We start from the raw sequence: 15001 nt of genomic DNA on the forward strand, positions 1-15001 counted from the left end.
AGCAGTTGAATCAGAAAACCTCATTGTTTAAAAAGTACTGGGTGTGCTGTTGTTCAGTTGTAACCCACAGGGCTACTGGTGAAGTGTTTCAATGTGGGACTAGGCTGAATGTATGCTTGTTGGCTGACTTGGCCTAATGGATTGTATCTTCTCATTCTATGCCATAAATTTATTTGCTTACACCTGAGCTTTTGTGCAGTAAAACTCTGCAATGATATAAAATGAACTGTGGAATCACTCAGCCCATGCTAAATGGGCTGAACTGGATTTTGATGAGCTGAAGGTATTTAGTTACAAGTGACTAGCTCACTATCACCTTCTTGAGGCACTTGGGGCAATAATTGCTGCCCCAGCCTGTGACGTTCCTTTGGTGTGTAAAAGTGTACAGCACCTTTGCTATAATATCTTAAGGGTATTCCACTGAGTTACATTTAGCACTTGCAGCCAGTGTTACACTCGTGATAACAGTAGTGATTGCATGACTCAGCTCACGTGGCAGTGAGCTTTAATAATCCAACAGAAAAGTTATTGTTTGACCTGTCTCAAATCAAGTATTTTGTGTAGTGTGAACAGATGTAGAAATGGCAGGATGACTATTTCCTGCACACTGGTGCATTGTTTGAATGACTGATCTGTTGCAGATGGACTAGATGCTGTGACCTTTTCTGTTTCCAGGTAATTGAATTGGGTTGTGATCCTGTCTCACCTGCCTACATATGTCTGCACTGTTGGCAATATCTTGTGTCTGACTGAACTTTGTTGGACATTTGCATCACTATGCCCATTTTAGAGTTTCCAGTGTTAGCAAAAAGGACGACCTGTTGTGCCATTTAATTAGATCATATCTTAACTCCATCTACTTGCCTTGGTTTCAAACCCATAAACCAACAGAAAATGCTAGCAGTCTCAGTTTTTTGAGATTTTCTGTCAGCCATTATTGGGGGCATATGTCCCAGATTTCCACCTCCTGTTTCTATGAAAAAGATTTGCTGGAACGTTTCAGGTGGTTTGGCTCCTCAGAATGTCAGACATGCCCAAGCCTGTTGTAGTATGATGGAAATAAGCATTAATATCATGAGTTTATATTTTATGTTTACGAGAGAAAAATATTTCAGATGCTTGTGGATCTTATTATACTCCGCAAAGCAGTAGAAGTTCAGGGCTCAATTCCTAATAATTGGTTAGGAATCGTTTTAGAATGCAGTCTGAGTAAAAATTTTTTTTTCTTAAAGAAAATATCAAATTGTTGCAAGTGTAAATGTATTTAGACCATAAGACATAGGAGTGGACGTAAGGCCATTCGGCCCATCAAGTCCACTCTGCCATTTAAATCATGGCTGGGCATTTCAACTCCACTTCCCTGCACTCTCCCCATAGCCCTTGATTCCTTGAGATCAAGAATTTGTCGATCTCTGCCTTGAAGGCACCCAACGTCCTGGCTTCCACTGCACTCCGTGGCAATGAATTCCACAAGCCCACCATTCTCTGGCTGAAATTTGAATTGTATTCTTAAAATGCTGATTTGTTATGAGAGATTTAGGCACAAGCCTGAAACAGACTGAAGTTAGAATGGTACAAAGTGTGGATTTTGCTTAGTTTGTGGACTAATGTAGAATTAGGTAGTGCCGTATCAATAGACTCGGGATTCCTATGCAATTTCTGCCTGATGGTATAAAGGTGTTAGTTGTGTAATTAATGGTGATGCTTTTCAGCTGACTTTGGGTGGTTGATACACTCAAACACAGGGCCAGCAACCACGAATGAGGCAGTTTTACAACTTGAAGCTGCTGGCCAAGCTGCATTTTTTTGAAATAAAGCAGCAGATGTGATTATGATTATGCAAACACACTGCTTTTTTAAAAACTGATTTCTAACCATCTGAAACATGTTGAGTAGGGACATTTGTAGCCCTGTTGGGAGAATGGGGTAAGCCACAGCATGGAGTGATGTGGTAATTAAACATCTGAGCAGTGAGATACTGCATAGTGGTGATTTCTGTTTATTAAATCAGACATCTTCTGTCGATTATCAAACAGGTGGATGTCCTGTGTGTGTGTGTTCTTAGATCAAACCATTTTCACTGCTGCTTGTTGAAATGTTTTTAATCTTCAACATCACTTACTTTTTAAAAAAAACTAATGTTGTAGAATGTCGAAAAGGAGCCGTGCATCTTTGATTTAATGCAGAGGTAGCAGGAACTGTAGATGCTGGCGAATCTGAGATAACAAGGTGTAGAGCTGGATGAACACAGCAGGCCAAACAGCATCAGAGGAGCAGGAAGGCTGACGTTTCAGGCCTAGACCCTCCTTCAGAAATGGGGGAGGGGAAGGGACTGACCTATACTGTCCTTACCTCCCCACTACACTTACCTTTACTGGCTCCATCCCTGCCTCTTTGACTGGTTCTTCTCCTCTATCCATCTTCTACCTGTCTCTCCTTTTTCTCCTTATTTATTTCAGAACCCCCTTCTCCTCCCCCATTTCTGAAGAAGAGTCTAGGCCCAAAACATCAGCCTTCCTGCTGTGTTCGTGCAGCTCTACACCTTGTTATCTTTGATTTAATGCATCCTGGTTAGCATTTTAAACCCTTGGTCAGGCCAGTTACTGCACAGCCAGCTTGTAATCCTCATTTCTTTGGTTTTAATTGGGATAAAACAAGGTATTTTCTAAAGCTGGTAACAGTGGAGATCCAGTACATAGACCATTAAAAGTCAAAATGAATGGAATGCTGACTTTTACATGTAAAGAACAAGATCACATGGGATAGAAGCCATTCCTCAGCTTCACAAAGCCATGTGTGGACACTGTTTAGAGGTACTTTAACCAGTTATGGGCACCACACCTTGAGGATATATTGACTTCAGAGGGACTTCGGTATAGAAGTATCAGAATAATATTTGGATTCCACTGATTAGATTGGGAAGAAAGATTACACAACTAGGCACGTGACCCTGAAATTCAGAAGGTTAAGGGGATGCTCTTGTCAGAATTTTCAAGCTATTGAGAGGAACAGATTTTGTAGCTGGAGAGAAAATTCCCCTGTCTGGCCCAGTTGACTAGAGTGTAGTCTCAAAATTAGACCTTTCAGGAGTGAAACTAGGAAACACAAGGTGCTTAGAATGTGGAGCTTGAAACTCTTCTATATGCCAAATTGTTTGTTAATATTGTGTTGTTTTTTGTTAATTAAAGGTACAGGAGCATAAGGGGAAAATTCATGTTTAAGTTCTGCCATGGCCTCATCGAAGTCTGGATCAGGCTCAAGAGGCTGGATGGCCTCCCCTTTTGCTGTTTCCCCTCAACACCGAATTTGGATGAGTGCAGTTTGAAAGAGTTTTGAAAACCAGTGTTTAATTCTTGTCATGATTGCCCATACATAACAGCAGAATTAAGAATAGCAGATCTCAAAAGTTATAGTAAATATAAATATTTTCTTGACCCCATTCTTTCCCCAAAGCCATTCTCCAACCCAAACAATACTCTGTTTGGAGTTAGTGATAATGGGAACTGCAGATGCTGGAGAATCCAAGATAACAATGTGTGAAGCTGGATGAACACAGCAGGCCAGGCAGCATCTCAGGAGCACAAAAGCTGACGTTTCAGGCCTAGACCCTTCATCAGAGGGACCCTTCATCTGATGAAGGGTCTAGGCCCGAAACGTCAGCTTTTGTGCTCCTGGGATGCTGCTTGGCTTGCTGTGTTCATCCAGCTTCACAGTTTATCTCTGTTTGGAGTTAGTCAGTTATGAAATGTTGGGCTGGATACTGTAACCTTTGATTCTGGAGATATAAACCATAATCTGCAACAAGGGAGAAGATTGTGCTGGACACTGAGGTTTTTCTAATATCCAGCTGTTTTATTTCAGGGGAACTTGTTGTGAGTGAGACCAGTAATGTCCGAAAATGTATTGCTACAGACACAAATGCTCATGATCTCTCTGGGACGCTGCTATGCACCAACTTCAAGATCTCCTTCATCACAAAAGATGTGACACCTTTTCGGGTTTGTGCTTTCTTGTAAATATTCAAGACTTAAGTGAAATTTCCCTCATAATCATAAATTTGCAATTCAATTTCATGGAATTCTAGATGAGAGAAGATGGAGTTATTGTACTCAAAGCAGTGAAGATTAAATAGATATTGACTGTTCAAAATTTAAAAAAAGAAAGGTGGAAATAATTTATTTACTCTGGCAGGAGGGTCAGTAACAAATATAATTTGTAAAAGAGTTAGATGGGGAGATGAAGAGACATAGAACATGGAACAATACAGTACAGGCCCTTCGGCCCACGATGTTGTGCTGAACTTTTATCCGAATGCTAAGGTCTATATAACCTCCACCCCTACCTTGTATACTATCATCCATATGCCTATCTAATTGCTGCTTAAATACCCCTAATGAGGTTGACTCCACTACCCTCTCCGGCAATGCATTCCACCCCCTGACCACTCTCTGAATAAAGAACCTACCTCTGTCTCCCCTGTATCTGCCTCCATTCACTTTGAAACTATGTCCCCTCGTAATAGCTACCTCCACCCTAGGAAATCGTCTCTGGCTGTCCACTGTATCTAATACCTCTGATCATTTTGTACACCTCTATGAAGTCATCTCTCATTTGTTTTGTAGTGAGTCATAATGCAGAGTCTGAATTTGCTATCACCGTGCTTTCAATGTTAATTTACAAAGGGAAATTTGGGTGTATAATTGAAAAAGAAAACAATACCATGTTATAGGGAAAGAACTGGGCAGGAAACTACATACGAATGCGGAATGCTAGAGAAATTCAATATGGAGAGAGAAACAGAGTTATTGTTTCAAGTCAGTTATGACTTTTCAGAAGTGAAACTTTCTCTTCTCTCCGATATGGACAGACCTGATTTTATCTAGTGTTCTGTTTGTTTCAGATTTCCAGCATCGGCAGCATCTGATGTCTTTTGAACGTAGAACATTACACTGCAGTACAGGCTCCAGGTCCTCAATGTTGCGCCAACCTGTGAAACCAATCTGAAGCCCATCTAACCTACACTATTTTGGGAGGCTGTGGGGTGGCGCAAAGCAGGGAATTATTTGCATTGCTATTTCAAAGATCGACGTTCAGATCTTGAAGTTTGTGTAGTTACAGAAGACAAATGGAGGCTTGGTTTTTTCAGAAGAGGGCTGATAACTGGTGTTCTGAAATGGATGGAATCAATGAATATGGGGGATGTTGATGGCTCCCTTGGCCCCAGTCTCAAAAGACAAGAGCAGAGATTGAAGTGGGGAGACTGTTGAGAATGTATTGGGAGGTAAGAGTGTAAGAAGGGCATAGAGCTTCAGGCTGTAGATGGCTGTGGGCTGGGGTAGGAGGAAGAACAAGTGAATACCCAAATTTCCTCATGGGAGTATAGTATCAAATAAAGCACAAAATGCACTAATGGGGGGAATGCTTATTGAATAGTTCACATTCTGATCTCCAACAATGAGGAACATTTTATACAGTAACAGTCAGTGTTGTATAACAAGGAGATTTTATGCAGAATAACAGACTGTTATGATGGGGGCATGTAAATAACAAACCATGTGTGATATGACATGAGTGGTGTTTAAACTGGGTACAGCACAGCATGTTCTCTCAAGCAGCCAGACTACAAGGAATGTTCAGTATGTTTATATACTAAGCAGGGTGTTGTATTGTGTATAATGTGTTTTAGGTCAATGAGACAGCTGTAACAGGTATTCTATAGCAATGTTTGTGTTATACTCAGTGTGTAGTGTGATACAGGACAATGAGATTATTGTACCAGGTACCCATGGTTCAGGGAAGATTGTTTTATGAGCAATCCAGGGAAAGCTTTTTACTTCTCGTTTGTTGAGAATCACTGCTTCATTCGTTTGAACTCCTTAAGAAAATTAAAAATGGCACAGTTTAGAGACAAGGCATGTGCCCAGACAGGTTAAGAAAATTGAAGTCCCAGCTCTTTAATATAAGGAGCTGAAAAACTGTGTCTGTAACCCCTTGTTTTATTGCCTTGAACAAAACAGAGGCAGGTGAGGTGACAGAACTTTGCAGGAAAATTCCAAGTAATAACATTGGAAAATTTCTCCTGTGTATTTATGACTAAAATATATTTCTTAAAAATGCACTTTGAGTTAGCTATCAGGTGTATGATAAAGTGCTAAAGATGGCTGGGCTCATTGTTATATTCTGCATAGTCCCTTTTAAGGTTGTCCCCTGTTGCAGTGCAGGTAGGCTGGTGGGTCACTTTAAATTGAATTGAATTAGCTTCATGTACTCAAATGAGAACAGTGAAAAGTTTGTAACTCGCCACTTATAGCACGATCTTAAGTACAAAGGTATGTAGGTCCTTAGTTATAGAACAGAGAAGTGAAGAAAAATGCTACTTTACAGCTAGGCACAGTATTACCATATGTCAGAAAAACAAGAACAAAATTGAGGAGTGTCTATCCAAAGGTTCTTGGGAGCAGACCAACGGCAAGGGACCTCAAAGTGGTCTGACCGCTGCCATGCTCTGCACTGGGCCACTGTTTGCTGGCATCCCTGCTTAGGGCCATGGGCGTTTCCACCACCACTGCTTCGGAGGCCAGGACCTTTTTGTCTGGGAAGTTCTGTTTGTTTCAAATTTCCAGCATCTGCAGTATTTTGCTTTAGAACATAGAACATTACGCACAGTACAGGCTCTAGGCCAAACAGAACCCCTGAGAAGGGATTTCTAAGAGGTACTTAGGAATGTAACATGATTTCCTCCATTGCAGTTATAAACTACATGTTCATTTTGTACCAATTGTCAATTTATCACCACACTGCTTGGGGAGTGCAGATAGCGGGAAATTGTAAATCTGCAACTCAATTGTTTTGTGAGATTTAGATACCTGCACCGTTAATGTGCAAAGCTGCTCATTCTTATTGATTATTATGTGAGGGAGTTTAATTCTAACCTTGATGGTTTCAATCTCAGAAATTTCAGTTCAGAAATCTGCTGTTGGAGGAACATGACATCTCTCTTACCTGTGTGGAACAGGTTGTGGCAGGTATGGAGCTCTTTATTTGTCTGTTCTGTTATTTATTGAGAACAGTACCCGATGCTTTGCTTCTGGTATGCTAACTCCAAAGTTGTCTATTCTGAAATGAGTGTGAAATAAAAGTCAAAATTCCTGGAAAGCAGCATTTGAAAAGAAGGAAAAACAGAAATTGCTGGGAAAACGCAGCAGGCCTGGCGGCACCTGTGGAGAGAAAGCAGAGTCAACGTTGCCACACTCAAAACATTAACTCTGCTTTCTCTTGAACGATGCTGCCATACCAGTTGAGCTTTTCCAGCGACTTCTGTTTTTGTTGCTGATTTTCTTGGGTGTTTTTTTTGCTTAGTATTTGAAAGAACATTTGGTGATGATTGCTTTGATAGCTTTGCAGTTGCTTTCTGTTTTTGTCCCTCCTATTTTGACTTTTATAGGATATAAATGAAGTTATGTTGCACGTCAGTCTCAAACTGTTTATTGGTTACTTTCATTATTAGAGACTCTGATTTTAGGGATGTTGCAGGAAGTTCTGTTTTTGACTTAAATTCAGCAACAACTGATAATTGTCAGAAGATTAGATCATGGAGGAAGCACTGAGTGCAGCATAAACAATGTTCTTTGGATGGGGATCTTCATTGTCCAACATAGAGTGTGACTCAATCCTAAAGTGCATAACTGCTGCACTGGATCTACGGAATGTAGCGAGGGAACCAGCAATGGGAAAACCTACATGACCTCATCCTGACCAATCTTCAGGCACCTCTGTCTGCACTGGTGTTGGCAGGAGTGATTATTGTAGAGTCAGTCTACATTCACTTCGAGGATGACATGTAATGTTGCACTATCACTATGCTAAAGGAATAGATTTCAAACAGATGCAGCAATTCAATGCCACACATATAGCAGAACTGTATTCAACCACAATCTGTATTGTCATGGCTTAGCACAAACCCTGCCCTGTTATCTTCACTGAGCTGAATCAATGAGGAATGAAGGAAAGCAGGACCGGAGCAGCACCAGGTGTATGTAAAAACGAAATGTCAACCTGGTAAAGTTACCAAACAGGACTACTGCCATTCTAAACCCCATTCTTAATTCCGAAATTAAAAAGTCTATCTGTTTTAGAGGTTTTTTTTTCTATGACTAAGTGTTTTTTTGTGAAAAAGAAGAGCAGTTTGTTTTTAAATAAGGAGTTGTGTTTTCGTTCTGGAGAGTCCTACACGTGGTCAGCTCCAAAGAAGAATTTTTTCTTTGAGGAATTTATTGATGAGGAATCATTTTTATTCAGCTAATCAGCTAAGTTGTTGATTTTAAAAATTTTTTCCATTTTGGCATTATTTTCTGTAGTAATGAAAGTTTATTTTATGAAGTGTTATTGAAACATCCTGTTTTTGTTTTAGCTTAATGTTATTAAGGCCTATCTATGGTATGGAGTCAGATGCCTAGTATATTTAGAAAGTTATTACTACCTAACAGGGTCAGTCAGATAGGTGGGTGATTGTCAGGAAATATAAGAATGTAGTTTAGAAATCTCTGGCTATTCCTGTATCGAATAGATATTCAATTTTTGGAACAGTTAAAGGGATAGTCTGGCTGAGGAAAATGGAAGGGCCGGTCAGTTCTTGAACACTTGTAACAATTCTTATGTTAGGCAGTGTTTGACGATTTAATAGAATTATTGTTATTAGGGACTCTCCTGTCAGGGGCACAAACAGGAGATTCTGTGACGATGAAGGTACATTTTTAGGGTGGTTTGTTGCTTAGTGCTAGGATTAATAGGCATTTCTAAACTTCTCAAGCATATTGTTAAAGGTGAAATTGCAAAGCCAGAAATTATTGTACACATTGATAGGAATGACATTCTTGGGTAAAAGATTAATGCAGTACAGAATGAATTTAAGCTGTGTAGAAGGTTTAAAAAAAGCTTAAAATTAGTAATTTCTGGTTTATTCCCAATGTCAAACTCAAATGAGGGAAGGAACAAAAGGTTAAAGGAGATGGATCAATGGCTGAAAAGCGAGCGTATTGTTCAGGGATTCGGGTTTTTGGACAATTGGAACGTCTGTTGGGATAGAGAAGATCTGTTCAAAAGGGATGAGTCTGACCTGGAACAGGACCTATATTTTAGGAAGATGTGCACGTTCCATTAAAGGAGATTTTATACTGATAGAGAGGGGGAATGGAGGAATTCTAAGTGGTAGTGTAAATAGAAGGATTGATGGGTAGGTTCTGAATGTGAGGAGAGCATGTCAATTAGAAAAGAAAGATGAGAGAGTCAGAGTATGTAGTAACTCTGAAGAACTAAATTGCATTTATTTCAATGCAAAGGGCCTTACAGATAAGGCTGACAAACTCTGGGTGTGTTTAAGGACATGGCATTGGGTTGTCATAGCTTTTTCAGAAACTTGGCTGACAGACGGACAAGACTGGCAGCTCAAAATGTGGACGCTCCAACTGGAAAAAGAGCAAAAGGAGTCCTCCTTTTGGGCAGTAAAGCAGGTCAGGTGACTGAAGTAAAAGTGGGGAACACTTTGGGTCTAGCAATCATAATTCTATTAGTTTCAATGATTATGGAAAAAGATAAGCCTTCCATAGAGGTTAAAGTTTTTAAATGGAGTAAGGCAAGTTTTAATGGTATGAGACAATAACTTTCAAAATTTGATTGGAGTTGACTGGGTGAACAAAGTTAGAGATTCTAGTCATGAATGAGATTTTTTTTAAGAAATGGATAACTTGAATCAATTGAATATCTTAATCAAGAGTGTGTGGGTGTATTCTGAAGACAGAAATTGGGAAGGCAAAGAGGAGATATGAGATAGCATTGACAGATAAGATTAAGGATAATCCAAAGAGATTCTACAAATGCATCAAGAGCAAGAGGGTAACGAGAGGGCCTCTTAAACTCTTAAACATCTTAAAGGAGGTTGTCTTTGTGTTGAACTCCAGGAGATGGGAAAGATACAAAATGAATATTTAGCATCAGCTTTCACTGTGGAAAAAGAAATGGAGTTTAGAGAATGCAGAGAAATAAACTTTGATGTTTTACAAACAGTTCACATTACAAAAGAGAAAATATGGGAGATCTTGGGGAGATTTATCCACCTCCGTTCTCTAGGACCTAATCTAACACATCTCTCAACGTTGTGGGAAGTAAAGGAGAATGTTACAAGACCTCTTGCAGAAATATTTGCATTATCTATAACTACAGGTGACATGCCTGATGACTGGAGGGTGGCTAATGTTGTACCTTTGAGAAAGGTTGTAATGAGAAACGGGAACTTTAGACCTGAGAGTCTGACTTCAGTAGTGGGTAAATTGTTGGAGGTGGTTATAAAAGATAGGATTTATGGATATTTAGAGAGGCTGAAATTGATTAGGGATAGTCAGCATGGTTTAGTGTGAGGAAAATTGTCTCTCAAAATTGATTGAATGTAAGTTGTTACCAAAAAAGTTGATGGCAGAGCAGTAGATGGATATTTGGATTTTATTATCGCCTTTTGTCAAAGGTCATGGTAGACTAATTAGTAAAGTTAGGTCATATGGGATTCAGGGTGAGCTAGCCAGTTGGGTACATAGATAACGAAGTGTGGAGCTGGATGAACACAGCAGGCCAAGCAGCATCTTAGGAGCACACTTAGTCCACACCTTGTTACCTCCACACTTTGTTATCTCAGATTCTTCAGCATCTGCAGTTCCCATTATCTCTGATACGATTGGATATGTAATGGGCTTAAAGGCAGGAGACAGTAGAGGGTTGTATTTTTTTGGTCTGGAGATCTGTGACCTATGGTGTTCCACAGGGATTGGTTCTGGGTGTTCTTTTGCCGTTTACATAAATGATTTGGATGAAAATATAGAAGGCATAGTAAGTTTATGGATGACACTAAAATTGGTAGCAAAGTTGACCGCGAATAAGGTTATCTAAAATTAGAAAGGGATCTTGATTAAATGGATCAATGGACTGAAAAGTGGCAGATGGAGTTCAGTCTGAATAAATGCGAGGTATTGCATTTTTGTACAACAAACAAGGATAAGGCTTGTGTAGTTAATGCTCGGGCCTTGGGCAGTATTGTAGAAGAGGTATCTAGGGGTACAAGTACGTAATTCTTTAAAGTTTGCATCACATTCAGGATGGTTAAAAAGTCTTTTTGCATGCTTGCCTTCGTTGCTTAGTCCTTTGAGTATAGGAGCCGGGATGTCATCTTGAGGTCATACAGGACATTGGTGAGGCCCCTTCTGCAATACTGTGTCCAGTTCTGGTTGCCCAGTTATAGGAAGGATATTATCAAGCTGGATGGGGTTCAGAAGAGATTTACCAATTTGTTGCTGGGTATGGAAGGTTTTGGTTATAAGGAAAGGCTGGATAGGCTGGGACTTTTTTCACTGGAATGTAGGAGGTTGAGAGGTGACCTGATAGAAGTTTTATAGAATATTGAGAGTTATGGATAGTGGTGGTGGCAGTTTACTTTCCCTAATATGGGAGATTTCAAGACTCAAGGGCTCATTTTTAAGATGAGAGGCGAGGTTTTAAAAAAGACATGAGGCAGATTTTTTACGCAGGTGGTTGTTTGTGTGTGGAATTAATGTCCTAATGGAGTGGTGGGTGCAGGTACAATTACAATATTTTAAAGACCTCTGCATGGATATATGAATAGGAAAGGTTTGAAGATATGAGCCAGGAGCAGGCAGGTGGAACTAGTTTAGTTCGGGGTTATGTTTGGCGTGGACTCTTGGACCGAAGGGTCTGTTTCCTTTGCTGCATTACTGTAAATAGTATGCAATATATGCAGCTATCCAATATCACAACCAATTGATCAGATCTGTACTCTACAGTCCTTGTACATCAAGTTGTGAATGGTGGTGAACAATTAAATAACTGATGAGGTGGGGCTTCACAAATATCCCCATTCTGGACAGTGGAGGAGCCCAGCACATCAGAAAAGATGAGGCTAACCCTTGTGCTTCCATTTTCGGCCAGAAGTGCCAAGTGAATGATCCATCTTGGCCTTCTCCAGAGGTTTCCAGTATCATAGACCAATCTTCGATCAATTTGATTCACTCCACAAATCTCAAGAAATGGCTGAAGACACTGGATACTCCAACAGCTGTGGGCCCTCATGACATCTCACAATTGTCTTGAAACGTCTGCTCCAGAACAGGCTGTGCCCCTAGCCAAGCTCTTCCAATAAAACTACAACACGTCATCTACCTGACAGTGTGGAAAATTTACTAAGGAGGTCCTGTCCCACAAAGCAGGAAAAACCCAACACAGCCAGCTTGCCGAAAGAATTGCGGTTGCTGTAAATCAGAAACAAACAGAAATTGCTAGAAAAGCTTAGCCTGGCAGCGTCTGTGAAGAGAAATCAGTTATTATTTTGGGTCCAGTGACCCTCAGAGCCCTTATTGCTCCGACACCACCTATCGTTTATTTCTTACCTCATCCCCCACCCCATCTTCTGCACATAAACCCATATTTTCCGAGCTACCATCAGATCTGTGGAAGGGTCACTGGATCTGAAACATTAACTCTGATTTCTTGTCACAAATGCTACCAGACCTGCTGAGGGGGCTTTTCCAGCAATCTGTTTTTGGTTCTGATTTATAGCATCTGCAGTTCTTTCTGTTCACATTTTTTTTGTCCCTCCCGGCATTTTAAAAAAAAACTTCTATTCAGAATAGCCTGGTCCTGTTGTATTTCTGAAATAATTAATCTCTAGACTACTGTTGAACTGGGGGATTGGCCTAGGTTGAATTGCCTGAGTTGTTTCTGTTGTGTCTTCGTTGCCAGCCAGCTCCAAATGTCTCCCTTTTGTCATATTCACTGCTGGAAGTGGTGTTTGAATTCCAGGGTATCTTTTGAATGCATGTTAACCAGGCAAAAAGCTTTCCTTCAGGGAATCAGAGGGTTATGGCAGAGTATTTTGCCCACAATGTGATTATCCATCATCATGGATAGTATTATTTTCCTCAGCCTGAGGTCATTGAGACTAATGGTTGTTCCTGCTAAGATCAGCCAATGCAGGTCAAGCTAGAGTTAAGACAGAAAGAGATAATGTTTAAGACGGAGCTAGAAGTTTCCTTTTAATGGGAACTGGCTGTGTATCCTGGTTTGTAAGGCTCAGTACCATGCTGATGAGGTGTTGGTGTGATTGACTGACTGGTAACAATGTCTAAGAGCTAACTGGCTCTTGACATTTTGGCTGCAATATTCGGAGGCAAATGGGACTTCGGAGACTAACCTGGAGCAGGGGTTTGAAAGACTTAGAGATACAATTTTAGCCTGTGTCAGCTGAACAAATGTGACCAACTTGATTATGTAGCAAGGTATTCTTTTCCACAAAGTCATTAGGTTTCCTGCTCAAAGGTGTTTCAAAGTCTGGGGCCTTGTTTCTTGAGAGCAATGAAGCAAATGGTGAGCTTGAAGCAAATGGTGAGCTTTGCGTGGAACTGTGAAGAGCTCTTGAATGGAAAAGGAAACTGCAGGCATTGTGAATAAATTCTGCAGATTGAGAGGAGTTGCTGCTTGCTTTTTTCAAAAATGCAGACTATATAAATTTGCACGTACATGTCATGTATTTTTCACTCGACTTGAAAGAGGGGTTCAGGGACCTGGCTCTAACTGCCCATGGGTTTAACTTTCCAACTTTTCTTTATCCAGTGAATGATGAGAGGAAGAAGAGGAAGGTTTTGGGGCCTAATCAGCGCCTGAAGTTTAAACCTACCGAGCTGATCATCTACTGCAAGGATTTCCGTATCATTCGCTTCCGTTTTGATGAATCTGTTCCAGAATCAGCCAGAAAGGTGAATAGTACCTGGGTATGGTGAGCACAGTTTGGCCTTGGGGAGTGTGTACTGGGTGTAGCGGGCACAGCATGGCTCTGTGTAGTGATTGTATGAGCAAAGTAGACTAAGTAATCGACAAGAAGGAAAATGGAGACCTGGCACTGGAGACAGCTCTCATATCTGAGATGTGTAGCTGTTCTCTTGATAAATGGCAGTGATTGTATTGTATGTATAATAAAACTGAAAGAGCCTGGAGTAGTTGAGGTGTGGTCACGTGCTGTGCATAAAAAGCTCATTGTGCTTGTCATGAATTGCTACAGTAACAGGAGGCCTCCACCCTAGTATAGACTTTTAACTGTTTACTTGTGGGCTGTGATTAATTAACCTTTCTGGCTTATGTGATTGTATTCGTGGAGAAGGTGGTTCAAGTGGATAAAAACACAAACTGAAATGTTAGTTTTTTTTGGTGTTTGCTGAACATTCCTGAGCATAACATTTGCTGAATAATTGTGGAAATGTAACTTTCAAAAACCTGCAGGACCACAGAGTAGCACCTGCTTCAGTTTTCAAAACATGAGGGGGAGAAAATAGAACCAGTTAGGATTGTCGTTACTATTCTATGATGCTTGCTGGAAATAGCATGTTAGGTTATAGTAGGATTAGGCCTCTGTCCCAAGTGAATGTCCTGTTGTTGCCCACTGTCCAGTGGCTACTGGGATGGGGTATCAGGGCTCCTTGCAAGAAGTAGCATCATTGGATAGTGAAGGGCTGCTGATTAGTTACCACTAAGCATGAGTCACTTTGCAAGGCTGATCTTATTTTTGATTGATGTGTAGGAATATGTAATTTAAATCTTAAATCCTGCCTGTGGTGAGTGGGAATGTTAAGTGCACTCATCTAAATGGGAGTATTGACTCTAGTGTGTTTTTTCTCACCATTACGTTACTAGAATGCCCTTTCGTGGTATAAAGTTGCCAAGCTGGATTGCCATGTGATTATGGATGGAAGACCAACTTTACTAAAGAACTATGATGGGCAGAATGGCCTCTCTGTGCTGTATAATTTTGTGTGTCTGGGTACTTAGAAGGAGGGATTGCAACAATATCAAACACCCAGTTTTGCGGCCTGACTGTAAAAGAATAAAATGTTAACTCGATTTTGAGTTTGTGTTAGGGGCAGTGATTCAAAACAAAAATTGAGGTGAGACG

General features: G+C 40.5%; 1 protein-coding gene across 2 annotated transcripts in view; it reads left to right on the top strand.

Moving 5' to 3' along the window:
- mtmr10 (myotubularin related protein 10) overlaps positions 1 to 15001 on the top strand; it is a 30045-nt gene that overhangs the window by 1674 nt on the left and 13370 nt on the right. For both annotated transcript variants that reach the window (XM_048520547.2, XM_048520548.2), the window contains exons 3-5: positions 3862 to 3998; positions 6953 to 7025; positions 13669 to 13811. In XM_048520547.2, the coding sequence (XP_048376504.1) occupies positions 3862 to 3998; positions 6953 to 7025; positions 13669 to 13811 (353 nt within the window). The remainder of the gene's footprint in view (positions 1 to 3861; positions 3999 to 6952; positions 7026 to 13668; positions 13812 to 15001) is intronic.

The sequence above is a fragment of the Stegostoma tigrinum genome, chromosome 36 (genome assembly GCF_030684315.1).
Source record: "Stegostoma tigrinum isolate sSteTig4 chromosome 36, sSteTig4.hap1, whole genome shotgun sequence".
NCBI lineage: Eukaryota > Metazoa > Chordata > Chondrichthyes > Orectolobiformes > Stegostomatidae > Stegostoma > Stegostoma tigrinum.